This window comes from Caretta caretta, chromosome 6 (genome assembly GCF_965140235.1).
Source record: "Caretta caretta isolate rCarCar2 chromosome 6, rCarCar1.hap1, whole genome shotgun sequence".
Lineage (NCBI taxonomy): Eukaryota > Metazoa > Chordata > Testudines > Cheloniidae > Caretta > Caretta caretta.
The window spans coordinates 123,071,007-123,095,873 of NC_134211.1; the positions used below are offsets into that span (position 1 = coordinate 123,071,007).

At 41.7% G+C, this 24,867-nt stretch overlaps 1 protein-coding gene across 4 annotated transcripts; it reads right to left on the reverse strand.

Annotated features, from left to right (window-relative positions):
* Window positions 1-14,028: 14,028 nt before the first annotated feature.
* Window positions 14,029-24,863, reverse strand: SOCS4 (suppressor of cytokine signaling 4). Of its 4 annotated transcripts, none has more exons than XM_048853935.2 (2): window positions 24,724-24,863; window positions 14,029-15,919 (listed from the first exon to the last, which is right to left on the reverse strand). In XM_048853935.2, the coding sequence occupies exon 2, from the start codon at window positions 15,818-15,820 to the stop codon at window positions 14,510-14,512; it is 1,311 nt and encodes a 436-aa protein (XP_048709892.1). In that variant the 5' UTR covers window positions 15,821-15,919; window positions 24,724-24,863; the 3' UTR covers window positions 14,029-14,509. The 4 variants fall into 4 exon arrangements, with proteins under 4 accessions (XP_048709892.1, XP_048709893.1, XP_048709894.1 ...); XM_048853936.2 differs by having other exon boundaries at window positions 24,728-24,842; XM_048853937.2 differs by having other exon boundaries at window positions 24,653-24,774.
* Between the last annotated feature and the right edge of the window lie 4 nt (window positions 24,864-24,867).

A 24,867-nucleotide genomic window follows, 5' to 3' on the forward strand; every position in this document is an offset into this window, starting at 1 on the left:
TCTGCCCCCATCCTCTAGGTAGGTGCTATCTCAATACAAATAATTAATATAAATAACACTCAGCTGTCTACATCTTTTCTGTCTAGTATCACATATAGAAAGGAGATCTCTTGCAGAAAAACATAATATCAGGGCTGGTTGCTGACCTGAGAAAACTAGTCACATTCTGGAACAGTTCAAAGAAATCTCTCTCCCTTCCCCACCACTAATCTTGCTAAATACATTTTGAGAAAACAAGATTTGCTGCCAAAATAGCTAGAATGGACCAACTCCCTAACTGGGAGGGAGACCTTCCCCTAAATCTACCGATGCTTCAAAGCACTCTTCTCCCTTCAGTACCAAGTATTTTTAGTGCTTCCAAAGAGCAGCCCAAGATTTTGTGATATTACTATTTATGTGGTTGTTTAAATCAAATAACAGCGAGTTAAGAGCAAAGGGCACAATACTGCAATCCTATGAAGAGTCCTTACTCACAAGACTAACTTCATAGAAAGACTACTATGTGAATAAAGGTTGCAGGGCAAGAAACCAAATCTTATACATTAGGGCCTCAAATCTGCACAGCATTTAAGCACATGCTTAACTTTAAGCAAGTGCTTAAGTCCCATTGGCCTCAATGGACTTATGCATGTGCTTAAAGTTCAACGAGTACTTCAGTGCTTTGCTGAATCAGGATGTAGGAAGAGAATTTAGTTTTGCTGATTCATTTTGAAATTAGACCACGCAATAGTGGTTTGGATCATTTTAAATCATTATTTACTACAAAGATTCAGTATCTGAACCATAAAGTCTATTCCCCTTGCACTTTATGGTATTTGAACCAAAGCTTATGAAATATGGTCAGATCTCAATGATTCATATTATACTCCCAAATAAAAATATATTTTATTCCAAATTTGTGGTTGAAGAAAATGTATTGGCTAATAGGAAAGTGATATTTTACAAGGTGAGCAAAATCAGAAACATATGTGAAAGGAAATTAATGCCAAAGGACATGAGACCTACTATCTTCCTGCATTTAAACTAGCTATCATGTGGTCTACCCAAAATATTCTTATTCCAGGTTGCTGCTAATCCCTCTAAAATTACATTAAATAGTAGGTGGGTCAAGGAAGTGCAAAGAGAGATTTTATATAGCTAGCCCAGAGCTTATTCTACTAAGCTACTATTTACACTGTTGGTTAGGCAGCTCTTGTGTTGTCGCTACTGCTTATTTGACTGTCCATAATTATCTCATTGTTACCTTGTGCTCCATCCATCTGTTTGTATCCATCTTTGGGGGCAGAGACCATTTTTTGCTGTGTGTTTGTACTGCACTTAGCCCCTTAGAGTCCTGATCCCTGGTTGGGGCTCCTAGGCACTATGGCCTAGATCTTCAAAGGTATTTAGGCACCTAACTTCCATTCAAATCAGTATGTAGTATGTAGGACCACATCTCTATACAAATGTCCTTTCTGAATGTCTGCCAGAGAAGTGATATGAAGGCAGATGAGGTCATGGTTATGGTTTTGCATTAGAGTACAAGTCTGGGGAAGCTGAGGCTTCTGCTTTTGGGTATCTGTTGGAGACAGAAGTTAAAGCCTTATGGGACATTGGAGCATGTTATTGATAGGGCTGAAGGCCAGATGATGATGGAAAGGACTGCACAAGTCTTTCCCCCTAACTTCTTATTTTAATGTTTTTAAGGTTGTGGGTGGATAGAGTGTGTCTTGTCACAACCTTAACTGCCACTACATGTAATTTTTATTCATTAATACAATATGCTCTTTGTGTGAAATGGGGTATGCATCTTTCTTGAATCATAAAGGGTTACACCAGTTTCCACAGTATAATTTATATTGCAACCTTGGAAAGTGTTGAAAGGCTGAGCTCTAAAAGATGCTTTCTAGAGTGCTATTTGGCCATGTTAGTGTAGGAGTTTAATTGCTTAAGGATGCAGTTTTGGGGACGGAAGGCATTATAGTTAAATAACAATGGCACAGTTGTTGACTTGATGAGTGGCTGGAAATCGATGAGTCAAGTGCTTTCGCCCCTCCCCCCGAACCCCACCTCCCAACTATTCCTGGCTACTTTGACTCCAAAGAAATGAGCATTCTGGGTACAAGAAGGTGGTAGTTTATTTCCTGCTTTTGTCATTAAATGAAGAAAAATATAAAAGTATTGAATATATGGCCTTGACCCATGTAAAAGAAGAAAAGAAAGAAACCTCTGATTTCATCAGCCAATCTTTGTCTAGCCATGAGTTTGCTACCTACACCTTTAATCTCTACCAAGGGAATGCACCTGTGTCGTAAAGCAGTTCCTATTCCTTTCCATATCTTTTCACTGAGGTTTATATAAATACAATCATGAGTGAGATTTTCTTTGAAATCCTAGTGCCTTATACAGTTTATATGTTTAAAGTCACACAAACCCACACAATGTCACCCTGGCATGTATCTACCCACTCAATTAATCTCCTATTCACCATCACACCTACTCCACCTGACTGAACACTGGGTCAAATCCATCTACAGTGTAAATGTTCTGAAACCTTTGGAGCTACACCAAGGATTAATTTCATCCCAGAGTTTAAAAATGCCAGTAGATGGCCTCATTAATCTCATCTGAGAGTGACTGAGGTTGGATTTAAACGAAGCTCCAAAGCAAAAATGTTGTCATTCAACAAAAGATCTTAACAGGATCAGCCTGACCCTCAGTCTACAGCTGTTGGAGCTGTAAGGTTTTTGGAAGGAGATAGATGGGGGATTTCTGAGCAGCATTCAAGAGCTGCAGCATCGAGTTCCCCCACAGGAAATATGAGAGAGGGGTTTCCTGCTTTTATGAATGAAATACTGTGACAGTGCAAGGATCTAACTGTGGAGCCTGGACTCTGATCACTCTGGCACTAATTGGCTCCACAAGAGAGAGCTGATTGGGTAATGGAAATTAATGATCTAATCAGGTAAGTGGAGGCTGGGTGAGCTAAAGAGCCAGTTAGCCCATCAGTGCAAGACTGATAAAAGCACAGGATGTCAGTGCAAGAAAGAGAAGGAGAGTGGTGAGGTTGTGTTGTAGGTCAGAGAGATCTCCTGGAAGTGAGACGACTTCTCTTGGGGCCTGGGAGAAGGGCTGAGGATACAAGGGACGTGGTAAATTGTCTTGCTTGAAAGGTGTTGGTGGAGGAAGCATATACGAAAAGCACAGTGTGGAGCAGGTGGTGCAAGAAGGCAGGAGCAGAGCATGCCCTGCTACAAAGAAACATTCAGTGGTTCCCGCAATTTGATCCTGCACCACACTCAGCCTTCCATCTACACCTCTCTCTTATCGCTGCAGTTTCCCATTCAGAAAGAAAAGGAGGACTTGTGGCACCTTAGAGACTAACCAATTTATTTGAGCATAAGCTTTCGTGAGCTGTATGAAAGCTCATGCTCAAATAAATTGGTTAGTCTCTAAGGTGCCACAAGTTTTCTTTTTGCAAAGACAGACTAACACGGCTGTTACTCTGAAACTTTTCCATTCAGATATCTGCTGTGTCTTCCCTTGTTCTGTTTACTTTGGGCCAGTAACGCTTTGTGTGCACTGAGCATCAGTGGCCTCTGGTATTTATATCAATACTTTGACAATGCAAACCAGGTCCATTCTTTTATAAATGCAAGCAGCTTACAACTGCTCAAAACAACAAAAAAGCATTTAGTCACCAACCTCTGTCAGGCTTTGAGACACTGCTAACACACATACATACAATTCTTCTGTGCTTATTTTGCTAAAGAACATTTATTTTCGGGGTGGGGGAGGACCCAGAACCAATGAGACAATGAGTTTTGGGAGTCTCTGTGACATAGCTCAGATTAATTTTCACCCAACTAAGTTTACTTGATCAATTTGTCAGGGTCTGAATATCAATTAAAATAAAGCTCTCCATTTGTCTTGTGTGTTATTCCCCTACAAAATAATGAACTGTTTAATACCCCAGAGGCAATTTCAATTTATCTAGTTTAATGAGGTAGGTTGTGGCAGAAGATTTATTACCCTGTTTGATCTGCTAATGTATTTCCCTGACCATCCCAGCAGCACCAATCAGCATATTTACATTATGCAGCTCTATTTTCAGAGGGTCCTTACCTGCAAAATAAAAATGACACAGTAGGTTTCAGCCCAAGAGCTAATCCAATTTTTTTTTTTAATTGGAAACAAAATTTGATAAGGCCACTTTCTAGTCAGACCAGCATCAAAAATTAAGAGACGTTTACAGGGCTTTTTGGCCATCTTGTAACTTTTCAAAGGCCTGTCCTGGGAATATAACTACACAGCTGCTGCAGGAGGACAAACTGCAGTCTATTCCTTTAAAAATCACATGATTAATGCAAGCAATAGGTTGCAATTGGTGCTGATTAACACGTATTTTTAAAAACACTGTAAAAAGGACCTATTCAGCTGATGCAAACCCAGAGCTTTTTCTAGCTGTTGGCTCACAATGACACTTTTAAATAAATTGCCTAACTATACAGAGTAAAAAGGTAAATAAGAAATCATTTCTCTCTGATAGGTTAGAAAAAGAAATAAAGCAGGACGAGGTGGATTAGGCTGCAGATACAAAGCCATGCACCTCTAGGTTATTCGTTCAACTCCTGATCAGGTTGGCAGTTTCCAGCAGTTGTTACCAAATGGATTCATTGATTGCTCTTTCGTCATGGGCAACAGTATGTGAAACAAGCGTGGTGACTTTTGGGCTCCATTTCCATATACAAGAACCACCAGCACAGCTGGCACCCATCTAGGCTATCACAACAGAGAAGCCACATGGACTTAAAGGCTGAACTGCTCACCCCCTTCAAAGTGTTTGTGCTATTAGTTTGAATCACATTGATCAGGAAGGGTCCAATGGCACTGTCTGCATTATAGCAGATCTGCAGATCCAGAGAGGATTTCAGTCCTTGCAGGGCTATTCTCAATGAGGATGATATAAATTTCATAGGTAGATTAGCTGATCAAATACACTTAACATCAATGGCGAGTCTGTCTGAAAGATCAAGACTGGATGTTCTTCTAAAATACGTGCTCTAGGAATTTTGCGGGGAAGGTTCCATGGCCTTTGTTATACAGAAGGTCAGATTAAATCAGTGTTTCTTAACCCTTTTGTGTGGGCGATCCCCTTTGGACTTACCCCTGTGGCACAGGGCCCCAGACACAATGCTTCCTGTCCCCTAGCACCAGCCCTGTTTGAGACCCCCCTAAACCTGTCCCGTGAGCCCCAGGTTGAGAAACACTGGCCTGGGAATCTATGAATCTTGGCACCTGTAACAGATACATAAAGGTCAGTGTAAATTTTGCCACTGACATCTCAGGGAACAGAATCAGGGACAGAGATCCCATAGAAGAATTAATGAAAATAAAGAAGCACTCAGGCTTTATTAGGGGTATGAATTCCAACTTCCACTGGAGACAGGCACTTACCTACATAATGTAGAGAAAATAAAATGAGCAAAACAGTTTCAAAAAGGGTGGAACTGCCACTCTTAGAATATGTGGCAAAAGATCAGGGAGGGTTGAGTTTGCCAAGAATGTTTGTGTGTGGATGGAGTGAGGGGGGTGGATGGAGAAAGAAGAGAGATTGCATCTAAGGCCTGATTCAGCTCCCTTTAAAGCCAATGGTGTAACACGCTGGCCAAGTGTGTTTTTGTCCTTTCTCATGGCCGGACCTCATAAAGAGGCTTATAAGCCTGCTACAGCCTTCAAGCTATGGAGTTGGTTCTTTAGCTCTAGTAGTAGAGGTTCATGCTTCTAGATCTAGATGTCCCTAGTTCATTTTCTACAGACAACCTGACCAAGGGGTCTTATAGCAAAACTCCTTTTGAGCATCCGTAGGAGCAGATCTGGAGTCCGGGGAAGTTTACCAGAATCTTTTGAGGTGCAGCAAACACCTTTAAAAATGCATGCACTCCTTAGCACTTTGACTTTATTATCAGAGGGGAAACATTTAGATAATGCATCAGCTACATTCATTGAGGCAATAATTACGACGAGTATTGGGGGTGAAGTTACTGCAATTCACCCCATGCACGTACTATTTATTTTATATGCAGCCCTAGCAAATCATGCAGAGGGGAGTAAACCTGTATCGATTTTTATAGTGTAGCACATGATGAATATTTCCACCATTCTAAAGGCTTTCATGACACTCTTGGAAACTATGCCCTCACCCTTGCTTCCTGAGAGTAGCATTTAATATGGACAATCAAGTTTAAAAATCAGTTAACAGCTACAGCCTCTGTTTCAAATGGAAATCAATGTACACAGGAGGTCAAATCTCACACAGGGCAATGGAGACAGCGATTGCCACCCGACTGTAGTCCAGTTTGTGTCAGAATAGATACTCTGCCTGCAGATGACTCTACACATATCACAATCTACAACTTAAAATCAAACGTTTGGTTTCTGAAGCAAACGAAGGCTGGTGCAGATGGAGCCAGGAGGAGAGGATGTTTGAAATGGTGTTTACATCATTCATTCTCCAGTGCTAGCCGGTTCCCAGACTAGGAGTGGCATTAGCTCTTGTGCACCCTGCCGAGAGGCAGAATATAATAGATATATGACTGCAGTGCTGGGACCGAGAAAGAAGATGGCTCTCAGTATCAAAGAAAGTGAGAATATTGTATAGATCAACCTAAAATCCCAAACCATCCGAGAAAGCTCCCATCAGCAGTATATGAGCTGTGGTCAAGATTTGTGTCTCATTATGCCATCAACTTATCACATCCCATACACATAAAAAAATAAAACAAACAAACAAACAAACACACCTCAACAGCATTTTCTATTATAATGTACTTCAGGGATTAAAAAAACACTTTCTTCACAGTTAATTTTGCTACACCGGACCAACGTACAACTTCTTTATTGGATTTTTATTACAGCTAAAATTGACAGAGAAAATCACTAGGATATACTTAGAAATGGGAAGGAAATGTACGTTTACAATAAATAGGTCTCTGAAGGTCTCTTGTTTCATAGGAAGGAAGCTGTCTTTATATTACATGAACTATAAAAAATGATTAAAACTGAAGAGACAGGAAGCTGATAATTTGATTTATCATCTTAATGGCTATGATTCATGAATAAATAATATAATGGTTTATGTCTCTCTCTTGTAAAAAAGTAAGGAAGAGCAATTTGTCTAATAAATGACTTCAAATATTACAGTTGAGTCTTGTTTGCCACATTTGTTCTATTTAAAAGAATGAGTGAATTCCTTATTTCTTATTACTTACTAAGACATTTGTTGTATTATTTATCAGAGTCAAAAACCTTAACTAAAAGCCACTCATCTTTGACCACAATCTCCCATTAGCTTTAAATTCAGGAAAGAAGATGGGATTGATCACCAGATCAATAAATCTAGCCTCAAAGCTGACTAAAAGCTTCCTTCAACCTCCTTCCTATGGGGTCTTTTTTCAAAATTAAAGTACCCCCTTTTTAATTATTTAAGAGCATGTCAGTTTTACAGTAAGGCCATGTATGACAGCATCATACAAATATTCCTTCTTTATATTGGAAACGTGGGCAGCTTCTTTAAAGGGACAGCATATAAATTATGATCCCTGTATTTCTTTGCAGCTGGATGTGCTACTAAAGAGATATAGCTTGTAAGAAATGACTGCACCGTAGATTTCACTGGTTTGAAGCTGCTGAAGAGTAGTAAAATCGACAAGAAATATATGCCCCTGATTATCAGACATGCTGAGCACCCAAAACCTTCACTCACTCCATGGGAGTTACCAGGGCTCTGCACTGCTGATGTCAGGCCAATAATTTACATTGCTGCAGAGAGCGATATAAACTCAGTGGGAGTAAAATCCAATGTAAAGAGTAATAACCAACACTATCTTTTCTGTAGGAAAAGCTTATATCTGAAATTTGTCCACTGTGCATTACAGGGCCTGACTTTCCTTCCTATGCTTTCTTACCAAACAACTATTTTACTGAAGATAATGATAGCCAGGCCTTTTCTTTTCCTTACCAGATGGGAGACCTAACTAGCAAAAGTTAAAAGCTTTTCACATTTATTACAATCAGCTTGACATGTTCCTAATGTAGGGGTAAAGAAAGCACTTCAGAGTGGTACCCACCCCCCACAGTCATTCTGCTTATGGCAAGACTGGCCGTGTAGTCCAGTGAATAAGGTATTGGGCTTGCTCTCGGGAGAGTTGGTTTGTATTCCCAAAAAAAGAAAAGGAGGACTTGTGGCACCTTAGAGACTAACCAATTTATTGGAGCATAAGCTTTCGTGAGCTACAGCTCACTTCATCGGATGCATGACTAACACGGCTGCTACTCTGAAACCTGTCGTCGTATTCCCAGTTTAGCCACTGACCTGCTGTATAAGCCTGTGCAATTGCTTCACATCCCTGTACCCTTTTCCCCTCTCAGGCTAGTGTCTGCAACTTAAATAGAGGAGGCAGCAGTCTCTTACTATGTGTATGTACAGTACCTAACACAATGGGTCACTTGACTGTGACCTACAAACAATAATTTACTGGCACTCATTTGTTGACTTGGGGAAGCAAGGGTGGACAAACATATGGACCCGTTGTCAAACTATTGACATATGCAAGAGTTTATCCACTGGGTCAGCTTTAGGTGAGGAGTCTTGGGTTAGGAGTAGGAACTGTAGCGTCAGTACGACAGCAGTGCTCAGCTTTTCCTAACACTGAGTACGCTGTGTGATCTATAGCACAAGCGGAGGAGAGGTGATCAGCAGACCAGACCTCCTTATGGCAGGGTTTGCAGCCTCAGACAATAGGACCAGCGTGGTACAATGTAGGATTACCATGGGAAAAAAAATCAAGCCCCAGAGGTTAAATGGCCTGCCCAGGTCTACTAGATTTTGCATGGACCTGGGAATCATAAAGATGATTTCTTATCTGGCTTCTGAAACTAACTCTCTGTGTGATCTTGAGCCTGTCACTTAACTTCTGTCAGCCCCAGTTATCTTTGAAGCAGGCATATTTGCCTACTTCAGAAGCTTAAAGCATGGAATGACATAAAAAAGGTTTGCAAAAAGAAAAGGAGTACTTGTGGCACCTTAGAGACTAACCAATTTATTTGAGCATGAGCTTTCGTGAGCCACAGCTCACTTCATCAGATGTGTACCGTGGAAACTGCAGCAGACTTTATATACACACAGAGAATATGAAACAATACCTCCTCCCACCCCACTGTCCTGCTGGTAATAGCTTATCTAAAGTGATCAACAGGTGGGCCATTTCCAGCACAAATCCAGGTTTTCTCACCCTCCACCCCCCCACATAAATTCACTCTCCTGCTGGTGCTAGCCCATCCAAAGTGACAACTCTTTACATAATCAAGTCGGGCTATTTCCTGCATAGATCCAGGTTTTCCTGCATAGATCCAGGTTTCCTGCATAGATCCAGTGAGAAAACCTGGATCTATGCAGGAAATAGCCCGACTTGATTATGTAAAGAATTGTCACTTTGGATGGGCTAGCACCAGCAGGAGAGTGAATTTGTGTGGGGGGGTGGAGGGTGAGAAAACCTGGATTTGTGCTGGAAATGGCCCACCTGTTGATCACTTTAGATAAGCTATTACCAGCAGGACAGTGGGGTGGGAGGAGGTATTGTTTCATATTCTCTGTGTGTATATAAAGTCTGCTGCAGTTTCCACGGTACACATCTGATGAAGTGAGCTGTGGCTCACGAAAGCTCATGCTCAAATAAATTGGTTAGTCTCTAAGGTGCCACAAGTACTCCTTTTCTTTTTGCGAATACAGACTAACACGGCTGTTCCTCTGAAACCTATAAAAAAGGTTTATGCCTCTCAGTGTATGCGTGCTGGGAAGGGTAAAATGAGGAATTGCCATCACATTCAGCACAGGGGACCCTGCATTATCTATAATGAGGACAATGGCATCATCAGGGCTTTTAGAAATATCCCAGGAATTACTCTTCTCAATGTAGACAAGCTGAATCTTTTGAGACTTACTCCAGGTGGCCATGTTGGGCGTTTCTGCATTTGGACTGAAAGTGCCTTCCGCAAGTTGGATGAATTGTATGGTCACAGAGGTGGTGTTAGGCCTTGTATTTAAGACAACATATTAGCAAGTTTGTTAGTGGCAGAGGTGGAAAAAGAACTCAAGGATGTTCTAAACCAGATAGCCTCTTAAAGGGTTCTTTCTCAAAAACTTGACAGTTTGAATTTTTGAACAAAAGGGGCTTTTTGAGTTTTCACATGCTTCACAGTAAAAAAAGTTTTGTCTTGTGAAATTACACGCCCACAGTCAGATCCCAGGGGTGCAAAAAATCACATTAAATTGGCAAAACAAAACAAAAACCTGCACAAATTTTCAAAAAAACACGCTCAGCAATTTTGTTCCTATCTAGTTACTTTAAACAGTTATGATTAATTAACCCACACATGAAAGGCTCTGTTTTTATACACACAATAGCTATTCTATTTAACTATTTAGTCTCCTAAAATTGTAGAAAAATCTGGAATAAACCAAGCTACTGTTTCATTTCAGTGTTATAACAGATGCCACCATTATAAAGGCTGCATAAAAATACATAGACAAAGCTGAAAAAATGCAGCAGGCTGTAAAATTGCATCCAAGACACATTTGTCTGATGGCCTTTCGTTGTGAAGGGACAATTTTTGTTCTTGAAAATGAAGATAGTCTTCGCTTTGTAAGCCTTCATTAAAGCACTCATCTTTCTTCTTAACGGGTTCAGTGTAAGAACTTAAATATATTAGATCATTTTTATGGGTTGAAATCTAGTTTTTGTACAGTGTTGTGGAAAACATGATGAACAATTCCACTTAAGTAAGAAATCCTTTAGTTATGAAGTGCTTGGCTTATATTGGAGTTTCTGAACGAGACCACTTTGATTAAGCAAAGTGCCTCTGCAAATTTTGGATAAATTTAGGTTTGGACTATTTATTAGTCAATCATGGACCAATATCCCATTGTGCTTGATGCTACGCACACATGGAACAAAAGATGATTCCCGTTTTTCATCCAGTCTTATGGATGAAATAGATAATGAAGAAATAGATTTCCTAATATGAACTAGCTTAAAAAAAATCATGAATCCTCTTAAAGAGAATGTCTGGTCTATTCAATGAAGTTAATTGAATTGAAGCAGTACAAGGAAGTATGCATTGATGGCTATGGATAGTTTCATAAATATCAGTTCCCTAATAGCCATTTGCACATACAGGGGCAGAGGCTCAACTGATGTAAACTTTTGATACTCATCAATTGTGCTATGATAGTTTACACCAGCTGAGAATCTGCCCCATAGCATATTCATCAACATATGTTCATGCAATAACATGGATTGATGCACTAATATTTTATTCCTGGAGACTTTGGTTCAAAACCAATTTAAACCACAAGTGAAAACAAACACAATGGTCTCCTTTTAGTCTCTAGTTGAAAAATGTCCACATCACAAGGACACCAGACTAGTTCAGTGTGTTTTCTACGCTGAGACGGCTGAGGCCTGAAAAGGAGATGTGACACCGAGGCCTATTAGTGGTTCGCTATTCTGTCAGCAACTCGTCAGGCCTGCCCTACTCGCTACACCTAACATCATGATGTATACCCAAAAGGTGGCAAGTAATCTATCATTGGAAAACTAATAACTCACTGATCATTAAAATTCCTGAGTGGTGTATGTATGGGATGTGTACAAAGAGTTATAAGTAGGTGCTAGAATTATGTTCTTAAAATGTGTTTGGCAAGAAATGCGTAAGCCTAGACTGCCTTAGATGAAGGAATGCGAACTTGCTTGTCTGACAAGCCTGGTCCTCAGGCAGAAATACTGAAGGTACTTTACGTAAAAAGGAAACAAAGCCATCAAGCTAACAGGGGGAGGAACCAGTATGAAGTCTTCCTCAGACTGCATGGCATCTCTTCCCCATAGGAGAAAAGTTACTTTATCTGAGAATACATTTCAAAAGTTTATTGGTCAATAAAGACAGGGGGTCTGAACCTCAAATCATAAGCCATTGAATCAATTGATTGTAAACAATATTGCTGTATTATAAAAGTATATTGAATAAAGTCTTATGAAAGCCTATGACATGCTGGTGATTAATATAATTGTGAAATGTATTCATTAACACTATATGAGGAATTTTGGATATTCACTGATATTATGCTTTAAAGTATGTGACCAAACCCAGGGACAAAAAAGTTCTCTCTCAGCCAGGAGGGAAGGAGCTCTATACCAGTCTCCAATGTTAATTAAGCAATCTAGAATCAAAAAAACAGAAGCCCTACTAACATACAAATCAGCGTGGGGATAGGAAGTCCACAGGAAACTTTCCTGACTCTTGAAACAGAGACAATGAACTTTGGAGTGATATAAGGGGGCAAAAAGACAGTGATCCATTACTTGCGTGATTCAAGGGGCCAGAGCTTTTGAAATCAAAGAACATTGGGTCCTTCAATGTCAAATGTTCAATAGGAGTTAAAGACTTGAGGAACTGAATATAGGTGAGAAACCTACTTCAGCAATGATTGTATCGTGCTGAAATTAAGTTTTAGTCTTAGAAGGGTATTTTTACTTTTGTTTGCTTGTAACCCTTTCTATCTGTATTTTGTATATAAATAGAATAGTGTATAATTTGACCCTATGGCTTTTTGTTTAATAAACTGTAAAAGTAAAACAAGTTTATTAAACAAAAAGTCATAGGTAAAAATACCCTTCTAACACTAAAACTTAATTCAGTTCTGTGACTAAAGTAAGAGTGTTTGTCAAACCTCAGTCAAATTAACAAGCTGCAGCATATTCTCTTTAAAGGAGCAACAAAGGTAACTTCTGTGACTGTTCCAGGAGCAGGCCGCAGGGAGACAGCTAAAGAAATTTGGCATTTGGGGGGCACTGGCATCACTCTGCAAACAGTAACTGGGCTGTGGAAGCCCGGGTGTAACCTGCATGCTTGTAGACTGACTGTTGGCATTCAGGCTGTGACCCACAGCAGCCTAGCGTTTAAGGTATCCAGAGTTCCAAGGGAGGCAATGACACAACCCCTAACTGGTCTGGGTTGAACCTTAAGATGATGTTACAGAAGAATTTTTAGGCAAGGAATGCTGTGCTTCAGTGGAGCTGTGGGGGAAAGTTTGCATAACCACCCCGGCATTACTCAGTCTCCAACTTTGGTGGGAGGGGAGATTTGCTGCCCACAAATTCACATAATTTTCTGACAGCTGAAATTAAAATGGCCAAAGAAACAATGTAAATGCTATTTTAGCTTCCAGTTCTGCAAACATTTCTGCATGTGAGTGATCTGATTCAAGTCAAAGAGACTACTCATGAGTCAAGTTAATCACAAAGGAAAGGATCAAGGCCTAAATTCGTAAGGGATTATTCAACATGTCAAAACTGTCCACATGGTTAAAGGGAAAAACAATATGCTCACTTTAGTTACCTATATTATTACTTATCACATTTGACAGATTGGCTAATCTGGGCCCAGTGCCATAAGCAGTGGTGAGTCCCTTCAATGAAGACAATGAGATTGTGGAGTGCTCAGCACCTTACAGAATTGGGCCCCTCTGCCATTTACAGTGACTAATTCTATGCCTAAACCTGCACACACTGAGGTTCACTGAGATTGTGCCATTGATTCAAGTATGAGCAGAATAACTTTACTGAAAAGAAGGCAAGAGTTTGATGTTTGTAAATGACCACACAAATATAATGTAAAATGGTGCCGCTTTCTGGAGGATTATCCATGCATAATTTCCTTGAACACAGAATTTGGCAGCAAGGAAATTATGCATGGATAATGGAAATCTTGTCTGGGGAGATGTAGCATTTGATCAATCTGTAGCTATTTCTTCTAAACCATATTTAAAAAAAAGCCCTCCCGCTACGAATGAAGTAAGAAGGTTATCCATCTTCTTTTCAGGATTAACAGTGCAAGATAAAATAGTGCTGTGTCACAAGTGTTTAAAGAAAAAAAGTAGAAAAAAATTCATAGCAATAACTGCCCATCAAAATAATATTTTACACACAGTAATAGTGTTAGAAATAGACTGATTAATTTTACTTTATATATAGGTCATTAGCACTCATTTTAAAAGATAGAAAATACAGATTAGTCAATCTTTAGTTTACAGTGCATACATTTCAAACATGCCTGCAACATATGCAAATTACAATATAAAAAGACAGATCAAATTCAAATATGAATTTTTATTTTTAAATCTAAAGACTATCCTTATGTGGAAACCCTAGAAAACCTACCTGAAGTTCCATAAAACCCTAGGGTATGAACATTACCAAAAAACCACAGACTCTAGTGAGTTGACTAAAAAGGGGTGGAAGGAAGAGTCAAAGTACATTTGGACAGAAAGACCCAGGCAGAGATCAATTTGGACTGTAAATAATCTACAGAAAAGATTCAAATTGCCATAGAAAAAAAATGCAAGGGAGGAAGGACAACACAAACGTTATCAGATCAAGAGACAACCCCTATTCCCCCGCCCCCCAAATACATTCTAGCTTTGTTGCTCTGGTACATCGATCCTGAGTACTCTAACTTTTGATTTATAGTGATATTCCTTCAGATATAACTTGACAGATGGAGGAATAGGAAGAGCATCAATGCCATCATATGTTGTAGAGTTGCAAATAACTGTTCTGCATATATGCTGAAGGGAAAAAGGAAAAGTCCTGTTTAAGGGAGTGGATAAAAGTGGTTCAAAGAACATACAAGAGCTTGGGTCTTTATAATGCTCTAAGAGACCAGTAATGTCAGGAGAATGGAAGACACAAGGATCATGAGCATCAAAGCTGAAGTTATGATTCCACTGTTCAATTCTTGCATGAAGAGAACGACTATAGCGTCTAAAACTAACAGAAAACAAATAGTCTTCTTGGGCAGAGTCTCGTAGTAAAAAAGTTCCTTCTGGCTTTCCTTCTAGTAGTGCCTCAGCTGCATATTTGTCCATTACACCCCAGTAGCATGGATTATTATTGATCTGGAGAAGGTCTGGGACAAGACAGTGGACATAATCAATCTGGGTATGGTATTTGGGAGGAGTTTCCAACTGTAGCAGCTCATCATCCGTTTCCCATTTGGGTTTGTTCCTCTTTCTAGAACTTGTGCAAAGTGTTATAACTTCATCATCAGAGTCCATATCACTCTCGTCTTTATTGTTCTTTAACACCTTACTCATAACCGATTCAGTCCTAGGATCACATTTACAGGAGTTGCTATCTGAAATGTCACATGGCTGTGAGAAAGTGTTTCCTCCCCGATCTGTGCTCTCTCCATCTCTCAGCTGATCATCTGTCTCTTCACTTTGGGATAAATCAGTGATTATCCAATCTTCTGATTTTTGACTTATGGGGGCAGTATGTCTTTTAATTAAATGCCATCGAAAAGCTAGCTCTGATCGAGGTGGGAAAGGACACTTATCTAGCATTAATTCACTGATATGAATTTTTCTCTTTGATGGAAGCACTGAAGCGTGCCGACTGCTACAATTCTTTATAGGAAAACACTGTCCCACAGCATCTTGCAATTTCTGTTTAAGAGACCGGCCTAAAAATCTGTGGCCACATGAACGATCTAAGTCCAGTTCAATAGATGAACAGCTGTGCTTCCTCTCTTGGTTCCTTAAACCAGCCACTGGTTTTCCTGCACTACTTGCTGCTTCACCATCAGAACAATTCTCATTCTTTTTTGACCATGAGAGCTTCTTTCCACTCCATACGTAACCATCCTTTCTGTCTGCACTCCTACTACGGGTGGTTTTGGGTCTTACATCGACATTTTTACTATTACTTTCTTTATTTTCCTCCATTTTGACAGCTTAACTCCAAAAGTCCCAGAGCTATATGTTGTGTTTTTCTGTAACAGTTTCTACAGCTTGAAGCGTCTTTCAGGCATTTTTTGGAAGTATCTAAGGAAATAGAAAACACAGCTAGGTTAACAGCTTTACAAGTTCATAACACAAGACCAACGCAACTGTATAAGTGACAGTAATGGCAATTCACTGCTGGCATATGTATAAATAATATACGTAATGGCAATTAACTGCTGGCATATGTATAAATAATATACATCAAGCTCAATTCATTAGGAAGATTCTTCACAAACGCTGCCTTGGTCGCAGACCTAGACACTCTTAATCCTTCTCCATTATTAATATTTCCCAGTAATTACCATCTCTTTGAGTATGAATAAGGCATACATTCAACCATGCTTTATAGCAGAAAGACCTGGTTGTTGACAATAATTTTGCACGAGGTAGGTTTTAAAATGGCACATCACATGCATTAGGTTATATTGCTTTAGTTGTTCACTGAGCAAATGCTGCAACTATTTCAATCAGCCTTTCAGGAAAGAACAAGCCGGAACAGAAACAAAGTAGGTTAAAGAGTACAAAGAGCTACTGTACCTAGATGATATGTTTGTTTATAACTAATCCACAAAGGCTGATGCCTAGGATCCTATTCTTAATTGACACTTTTGGGTCACTTTCAGGATACAAAAGAAATTAAAAATAAGTCACAGATTCTGCCAATCTCTGAATGCTTTTTTCATTTATTTTTCAAAATGGAGTTAAAAAACACAACATTAGGTCCCCGGGGGGCTGAAATATCTGGAGCTTTACATACTGAAAAGGATTAAAACAAATCCAGATCCCTTACTAAAAGCAACTGAAAAAAGGCCATGAAAGATGGAGCTGCTTATTACTCATTGTGGAGGAAAATGTACATTAAATGAGCGTTTTCCTGAGACTTATACATGCTTATTTCACTCCCTATGTTTGCTTCCTAAGGCTTATTGTATTCTTAAGAGTTTAAATGTTTGTGTGTGGGTACGTACAATGGGGAAGGGAGGGGGGCATCTTGAAAAAATCTCCTTGTGAGTACATAGCTGAAAGTATAGTAGTACATTTTTCAATATGCATGGCAAGGTGCACCTGACCATTCCAGGTCTGTCATAACCTGAGGTGGGTTTTTTCCATACCAAAATCAGGATATGCGTCCTCTCCTCAACTGTTTAAAAACGGATAGAGATGGTGAATACAAAGAAGGGGAAGAAAAGGCATACGCTTCCTCTCTCCATCAAATCCATTCTCATCATGAGAATTACCCAGTATTATACCCCATCGCTCTGCATTCCCTGAGGGGCTGAGCACGCTGACACTTCTGCATGCTGAGTTCCCTCCTCTGTTAGTAAGTGAGCAAGAGAGTCCGATGATAAATGAAACCTATGTCTCTCATACAGAACTATACAGCACTACTATTAGGCTAGCAAGATGTTTAAATTTAATCAATATGCCAAATTCGTCCCTGATGTAACTCCACTGTGGAATTTTGGAGAGTCACTTCATTTTACTAGAAAGTATTTCCCGCAGGCATAGTATGGACTTTGCAGCCTGGATAGACAGATATATGGGAGCAGGGCTTGCACGAATACACTAAAAATAGTTGTGTGAACACTGCAGCACTGGAGGAGGCTCGGCCCAGCCGCCTGAGCTCAGACCCACCCTACCTCCTGAGTCCAGGCTCAGGTGGCAAACCTGAGCTGCCGGTGATGCCTCAACATCCACACAGCTATTTTTAGCACACTAGCCCCACCCTGTCTACTCAGGCCAGAAGGCTCACTCCCAGTTGCTGTGTAGACATACCTTTTATGTCGAGTAGGGGAAATATACAGGAAGTCCCAGAAGTTTAATCGAATACTTTTCACAGAGCACTCTTGATGATTAAAAACTCAACAATATCTAGTATTGGAGAATGGAAACTACAGGCCTGGAGAGTAAGTTTAAGAGATTCACTGGCTCAGTTTTCATTTACATCCATATGCATATATGATGAACAATTAGCATTTGTACTTCAGTAGTGCCTAGAAGGTCCAATCAGGGCTCAGGCTCCTGCTGTGGTAGGCACTGTAGATACACATAATGAAAAGGTTGCCCTGCCCCAAAGAGAATATTATTTTCCCAGTTTCATCTGCTACTGCAGACTAATTTTGTCAGGCCAATTAGAAAGGCAATTGCTACTCAAAATATATGACTATGCAAGAGTACCTGGAGCTGCACCCTCTCAAAACCAGATCTGAACTTGGCCTGATAAAAGGACAGAAAGCAGGGTGCAGTGGCTAGCTGGGGATTTGGGAGACCCAAATTCAACTCCTAGCTCTGTACATACTTCCTGTGTGAAGTTGAGCAAGACACTAAACCCTATTGAAATCAATAGAAGTTAGGTGCCTAAATACCTTTAAAAAACTGGCCCTCAGTCTCTGCATGCCTCAGGGCTTGTCTACACTTAAAACACTACAGCGGCACGGCTGCATCACTGCTGTGCTTCAGTGTAGACACTTCCTACACCAACGGGAAGTATTCTCCTGTCAGCATAGCCAATCCACCTCCCCAAGAGGCAGTAGCTGGGTTGATGGAAGAATTCTTCCGTTGACCTAGTTCTGTCTACATGGAAACTTAGGTCGGTCTTAACTACTCCGCTCGGGGGGATAGATTTTTCACACCCCTCTCCGACGTAGTTAAACTGATCTAATTTTCAAGCACAGACCAGGTCTTAGTTCTCTATTTGTAAAATCAGGTGAACAACAAAGTCACAGAGGCATTGTGAGATTTAAAAGATTCTGAGGTGCTCAGACACTATAGTGATAGGGGTCATAGAAGAACCTTGAAGAGGTACTGTACACGTAACTATCCTATCCATAAACTGAAGACTTTCTAACCAAATAATGCCACGTAGGTGTACTTCCATTAGTGATTAAAACGCAACCCAAGGAAAAAGAAAAAGAGAAAGGCAGCAGAGATAGAGAGCATACTTTTACCTACCGGGCAATGTTAAATGAAGAAGCTATCCAGTATACCAAGTTATGCACATCAGCTCTGAGAACTTTACATTTACAAATTATACCCATAAGAGTAGAGTCTCCTGAGGCTTTCTTGTAAAGTGCATATACCTTAGGCATGTTAGAAGCAGATACAACTGACAAAACTCTTAAACATGAAACTCTTCCTCCTAAACAAATGACAAGACAAAACAACATGCATGGATAAAGCAGGGTTCATGTCAGGCCACCGGATTCTGAAGGTCATTAGATATCATCATAGCTTTAAAATCCCTACAGGGTCATTGCTACACGGTGTCCTGGCATAAACTTCAGGATCTCAACTAAAAGCAACATCTTCTAGCGGATGCATTTATACAATGAAAATGCTTCCCTCAATCAGACAGTAGGCAACAATCACCAGCCAGTGAAAATATAGAAGAGAGAGAACCTGATCCTGTGTGCTGAAGTCAATGGCAAAACTCCCATAGACTTCAGAAGCAGTAGGATCAGGGCCATAACAAACACAGGGAAGTCTTGTTCTGAATAACTTGAGTGTTCCCCTCCTAAAATATTCTTTTTCTACAGTCACCGTGAATGTTTGTCTGCACTCCACTGCCAGTCCCTCCAAAACCTTTCTAATCAAGTTGTTAGTTATAGTTTCCATGTGATTAATTATTTAGGACAGTTCTCTACTCAAATACAAAAATCCAAGTGTCTCCATCTGATTATTCCTCTCATTAAATGACACAACCCCACCACTGGTATACTACTAACCAATAAGGTTAATTTCAGTCATAATTGTGGAAGTTGATATTTTTATGTAACTTATAGCATTCAAATCTATTAAATATTTTTTCCTAACTACTGCCCATAGTTTCAGACTGCTTACATTTCAATAACTTGTATAAATTAAATATATTATTTGAATGGTCTATATTTATCTGTCTTCTCTTTATATTAGTATTTTTAGTTATTTTTTTTTAAAACAAATGATTTAAGTTGAGAACACAAGAATGGCCATACTGGGTCAGACCAATGGTCCATCTAGCCCAGTATCCTGTCTTCCAACAGCAGATGGTGCCAGATGCTTCAGAGGGAATGGACAGAATAGGTAATCATCAAGTGATCCATCCTCTGTCATCCAGTCCTAGTTATTATATACAAAAATATATTCAGTTATTTATATATTTCTCATTGATCAACTGCTGTTCACATTAATCTTTGCCCAGTCATTATTTTGGCCATCACACCTCATTTTAATTTAACACTTTCACTTCCACTGAAGGTGGGACTCTGTTGACTTACTTCTGAAATAAACCCAGTTAAACATAGCATTAACTCTCAATTCCCTTGTCTCCATTAATTTGTCTCAATTCTAACTATTTATTTATTTTGATTTATGTTTCAGATTCTAAAAGTACCTAACCTTATCTCTGGGTGCCTCTGTAATACATTATAGATACAATCCCACTCAAAAATGGAACCAGCAGCTACCTCTCACCCTTAAACCAGAAAATAATTTACTAGAGATAAAATCAATACCCAGATGATACCTCTAACCCAAGAAGAAATCCTGATTCTTATCCTGCCCTTTTCTCCGCCAAAACCCTGGGTAGATGGGCCTTGCACCATGCCCAAAGATTAAATACCGGGGCTATTTCAGATCCAGTATGTGCATGAGTGTGGGAAATAGGTTCCAAAGTTCAGGGCTACTCATGCAAAATGCCCTACCAAAAGTTCCCTCTCTTTTATACTCAAGGAGCTCCAAAAAAGAAAACGTGCCTCTGCAGACTAAACAGCAGTGGCCATGTGGCACAGGGAGAAAAGCAGTATCTCAAGTGGGCAGGTACCAAGACATTCAGGGCCTTACAGCTCAAGACTAAGCCTTTAAATTCCACACAGAAACCGAACAGGCAGACAGTGCAAATCATGGAGAACTGCTATCATGCTCCCAGCAAATTTACAGTATTAATAAGTCAGTTACTGCAACGTGCACAAGCTTCACCGTCCAAGTAGATTTAAAGTGTAGCCCCGTGTAGTGTGCCCTGCAATAATCTAATACTCAGACAACAAATGCATAGATGACAGTAGCAAGGTCTGGAAAAAAATGGTTGCATCCTCTTGGCCAAGCAAAAAAGAAACAAGCCTTAACAGAAAAACTACAGCTAGACAATTTTTTAACAGCAGCTGAGGATCCAATAATGCCCCCAGATTGTACGTACAACAAATGGAGGGCAGACAATTATCGCTATATCTTCTGATGGCTTTCCTAACCTAACAACATTATATCAATCTTATACGGATTCAGCTTCAGCAAGATTAGCTGTAACCTGATTTTGTACTTAAAGCATCCTTTACAGTATAAAGCATTTTAGCTGAAATCATTAAAACATTTATGAAAGACACTATGCATAAGACTACTGAATTGTTTTAAAACATTTGACATGAAATTCCCTCAGCTCCCATAAGAAATTTATGAGTTGAAGAGTGTAGTTCTACCTTCCCACTCACCTGATTAGGCGTTCCTACTAGAATAATTTGTTAGAACACATATTACCCCATATCCCCACTGAAAACCATGTCTCTGCACAGCTTCTACAAGGTTCCATAATGAGAGCTGAGAATACTAAAAAATAAAAAATATAAAGGAAGCCTAGAGTCTAACACTGTCACTGACTCAAACATGAAAGCACTAATAATGAAAGCACTATTACAAAGGGCCCAATAACAGTTCCAATACAAAAATTATTTCCCTCCACCAGGCACCAATAGCGCAAATGCAGAATAAAACTGGGCATAAAAGGGTTCAGCCTATAAGCAATTTTTCTTGGAAGCATGAATAAAATGTGCCATATGGTTAAAGGGACAGGAAGGGGAAACAGATCTGTTTTCTTATTTCAGATACTTTGTGATTTTAAGACAAGCCATTTTTTCGTCCTTAAAGAAATAAAACTGTATTGCACCTTTAGTGCTGAATACAGCGGTTCAAAGCAATACAGCCTATTGGTTTATGTATTGGAGTAGCTATTCATTTAACTACAACTGTATAGTCATCGTAAGTACAGTATCAGTAAGATACGCTAGTTATAGGATAGGAACAGATTAGTCTCTCATGATTCTGAGAACGATCCCACAATCGGTCAGATCTTGCACTCTTTATTCAATACCCGCCAACATCAATATGATGCCTGAATAAGGACTTGTTCTTTAACTGGAGCTTCCCACAATTTCATTGAGAATGGAGGAGTTAAGATCACAAAGGGAAATTTTAGTTCAATTTTAAAAATGAATACTAATTAATGAAGGTTATAAAGGACCAAATGTGCTTGCATGGACAACTTCTTTTTTTTTTTTTTTAAACTACCGACAACACATTGCAGGTTTGACTTGTACAGTCAAGCTATTATAGCTAAAAATTATAACAGCAGCATCACTCAGAATGGTGTAAGACAGCGACTTGTGTTTACAAAAATATGTCAATGTATTCTGAGAAAGTCTATTTTAGTAAAAATGACTATGTAAGTCAGCATGAAACATAAAATGTGTTCTGCAAACACAGGCTATAAGACATCAACATTTATTTTAACTGCTTTTGTAGACGTCACAACTATCTACAGCCACAAACCTGCACCAAAATACTTAGGAGGACAAGTTCGATTTCCTGTTATTCTCCCCCTTCACAAAGACAATAGTATCAGAAAAGAGGGAACGTGTCCTCAAAATACTATTATGTGTCTCTCTAGTGCTTATGAAATCACAGGCATTTAATACCTGACTCTCTGGAATTAACAACAGAAGGAAAACACCATTACTTGTACTTATCTACACTGTAAAGCTTTCACTCCATTAATGAGATACAAGAGCTTTCACTCCATGAATAAGATACTACCCCACTATTAAGAGTTCAGCCTAAAACTATTTTCAAAGCTAAATAACTGCTTCTTTAGGACTACCGTGAAAGAGTATAAATGGAAAATAATGCATATTTGAAATGGAGCATAGATTTGTGCATACTTAGTTCTAAACACTAGCTTCTGTCATAGTCTGTTCTGAGCAGTATTAAAAACCCAGCATCCCACCGTATTTTAAGGCACATGCTAAAAGGTGTGAACTGATCAAAGCTTTGAGCCCTTCTCTTTTAGCTGCTCCTGAGCAATAAATAAAAGAATAGCACTGTCCTAATGCAAATGCAGCCAACATTACTTACCTGCTGCTCCCCAGCAGAGCCATTACGAGGGGAATATGCAGGTGGGAATCTCAGAGCCCGACCTCATGCCAGGCAGCAGCAGATAACACTCACCATCAGACACAAAGATAGACTGGATTAATTGAACAGCTGGATGGGTTGCAAGGGGAAGAAGGAATGACAGAGGGGGCATAGGGAGAGAGGAAGCGGAGATTAGAAGGAGGAAGAATATGGGGGTGGGGTTGGAGAAGAGAGAATGGAGACGAGGAGAGAGGGGACTGGCGGAAAATGAGAGAGGCAGGAGAAGTAATGGGAGTATGGGACAGGGAGGGGAAAAGAAGGAGGGAGGCCTGGGGGCACAGAGGGGACACGAGGAAAAGGAGGGAGGGGGAGGCTGTGATACAGAGGAGGGGGAATGAGACAGGCTGAGTCAGGGAGCGAGGAGGAGGAAGAGGGAGTGAGCCAGGCTGGGGCAGAAGAAAGGGAGAATGGAGGGGCAGGAAGAGTCTGGAACAGGAGGAAGGGGGAGTGGGGCTGGGGCAAAAGGAGGAAAGGAGGAGTGGGGCAGGCTGGGGTGGGAGAAGTTGGGGAGGAGGGGGAGGAGGGCAGGCAGAGGGAGGGGGAGTGGGGCAGGAGGGCAGGCTGAGGGAACAGGAGGAGGGGGAGTGGAGCAGAAGGGCAGGCTGAGGGGGGGCAGAAGTGGGGCAGAAGGGCAGGCTGAGGAGGGGCAGGAGGGAGAGGAGGGGGAGTGGGGTGGGAGGGTACGCTGAGGAGGGGGAGTGGGGGAGGGGGAGTGGGGCAGAGGGAGGGGGACGGGGGGCAGGCTGAGGAGGGGGCTGGGGGGCAGGAGGGCAGGAGGAGGGCAGGGGCAGGCTCGGGGGGCGGGGAGGAGGAGGAGTGGGGCAGGCTGCGGCAGGAGGACAGGCTGGGGGGGCAGGAGGGCAGGCTGAGGGGGGGAGGAGGAGGAGGGGGAGTGGGGCAGGCTGAGGAGGGGGCAGGAGGAGGGGGAGTGGGGCGGGGAGCAAGCTGAGGAGGGGGCAGGAGGAGGGGGAGTGGGGCAGGCTGAGGAGGGGGCAGGATAAGGGGGAGTGGGGCAGGCTGAGGAGGGGGCAGGAGGAGGGGGAGGGGGAGTGGGGCAGGCTGAGGAGAGGGCAGGAGGAGGAGGAGGAGGAGGAGGAGGGGGAGTGGGGCAGGCTGAGGAGGGGGCAGGATAAGGGGGAGGGGGAGTGGGGCAGGCTGAGGAGAGGGCAGGGGGAGGGGGAGTGGGGCAGGCTGAGGAGAGGGCAGGAGGAGGGGGAGGGGGAGTGGGGCAGGCTGAGGAGAGGACAGGAGGGGGAGTCGGGCAGGCTGACGAGGGGGCTGAGGGGCAGGCGGGCAGGCTGAGGAGGGGGAGTGGGGCAGGAGAAGGGGGAGTGGGGCAGGCTGAGGAGGGGGCAGGAGGAGGGGGAGTGGGGCAGGAGGGCAGGCTGAGGAGGAGGAGGAGGGGGCAGGCTGGGGGGGAGGAGGGGGCAGGAGAAGGGGGCTGGGGAGCAGGAGGGGGGGAGTGGGGCGGGGGGCAGGAGGGCAGGCTGAGGGGGACAGGAGGGCAGGCTGATGGGGGACGGGAAGGACGGCGCAGGGTACGGAGCTGCCTACCGGGCTCTGTGGGGGGGAGGAACCGGCCCTCTCCCCGCGCTCCCCTCTCGGCGGAGCCCCGATCCCCTCACCTGCCTGGGCAGAGCAGCTCCGAAGCGGCCTGAGTCGCGGCCACCGCCGCCATCCTTCTTCCCCGGCCCGGGCTCGCCCCGCCGGCCCCGCCCCGGCCACTGACGGGAGCAGCAGGCCCGAGCCGCGGGGGGCGGGCCGAGCCG

What these genes read in the sequence shown, in the direction of transcription:
- SOCS4 (XM_048853935.2), bottom strand. Translation starts at nt 15,820, where the DNA reads ATGGAGGAAAATAAAGAAAGTAATAGTAAAAATGTCGATGTAAGACCC.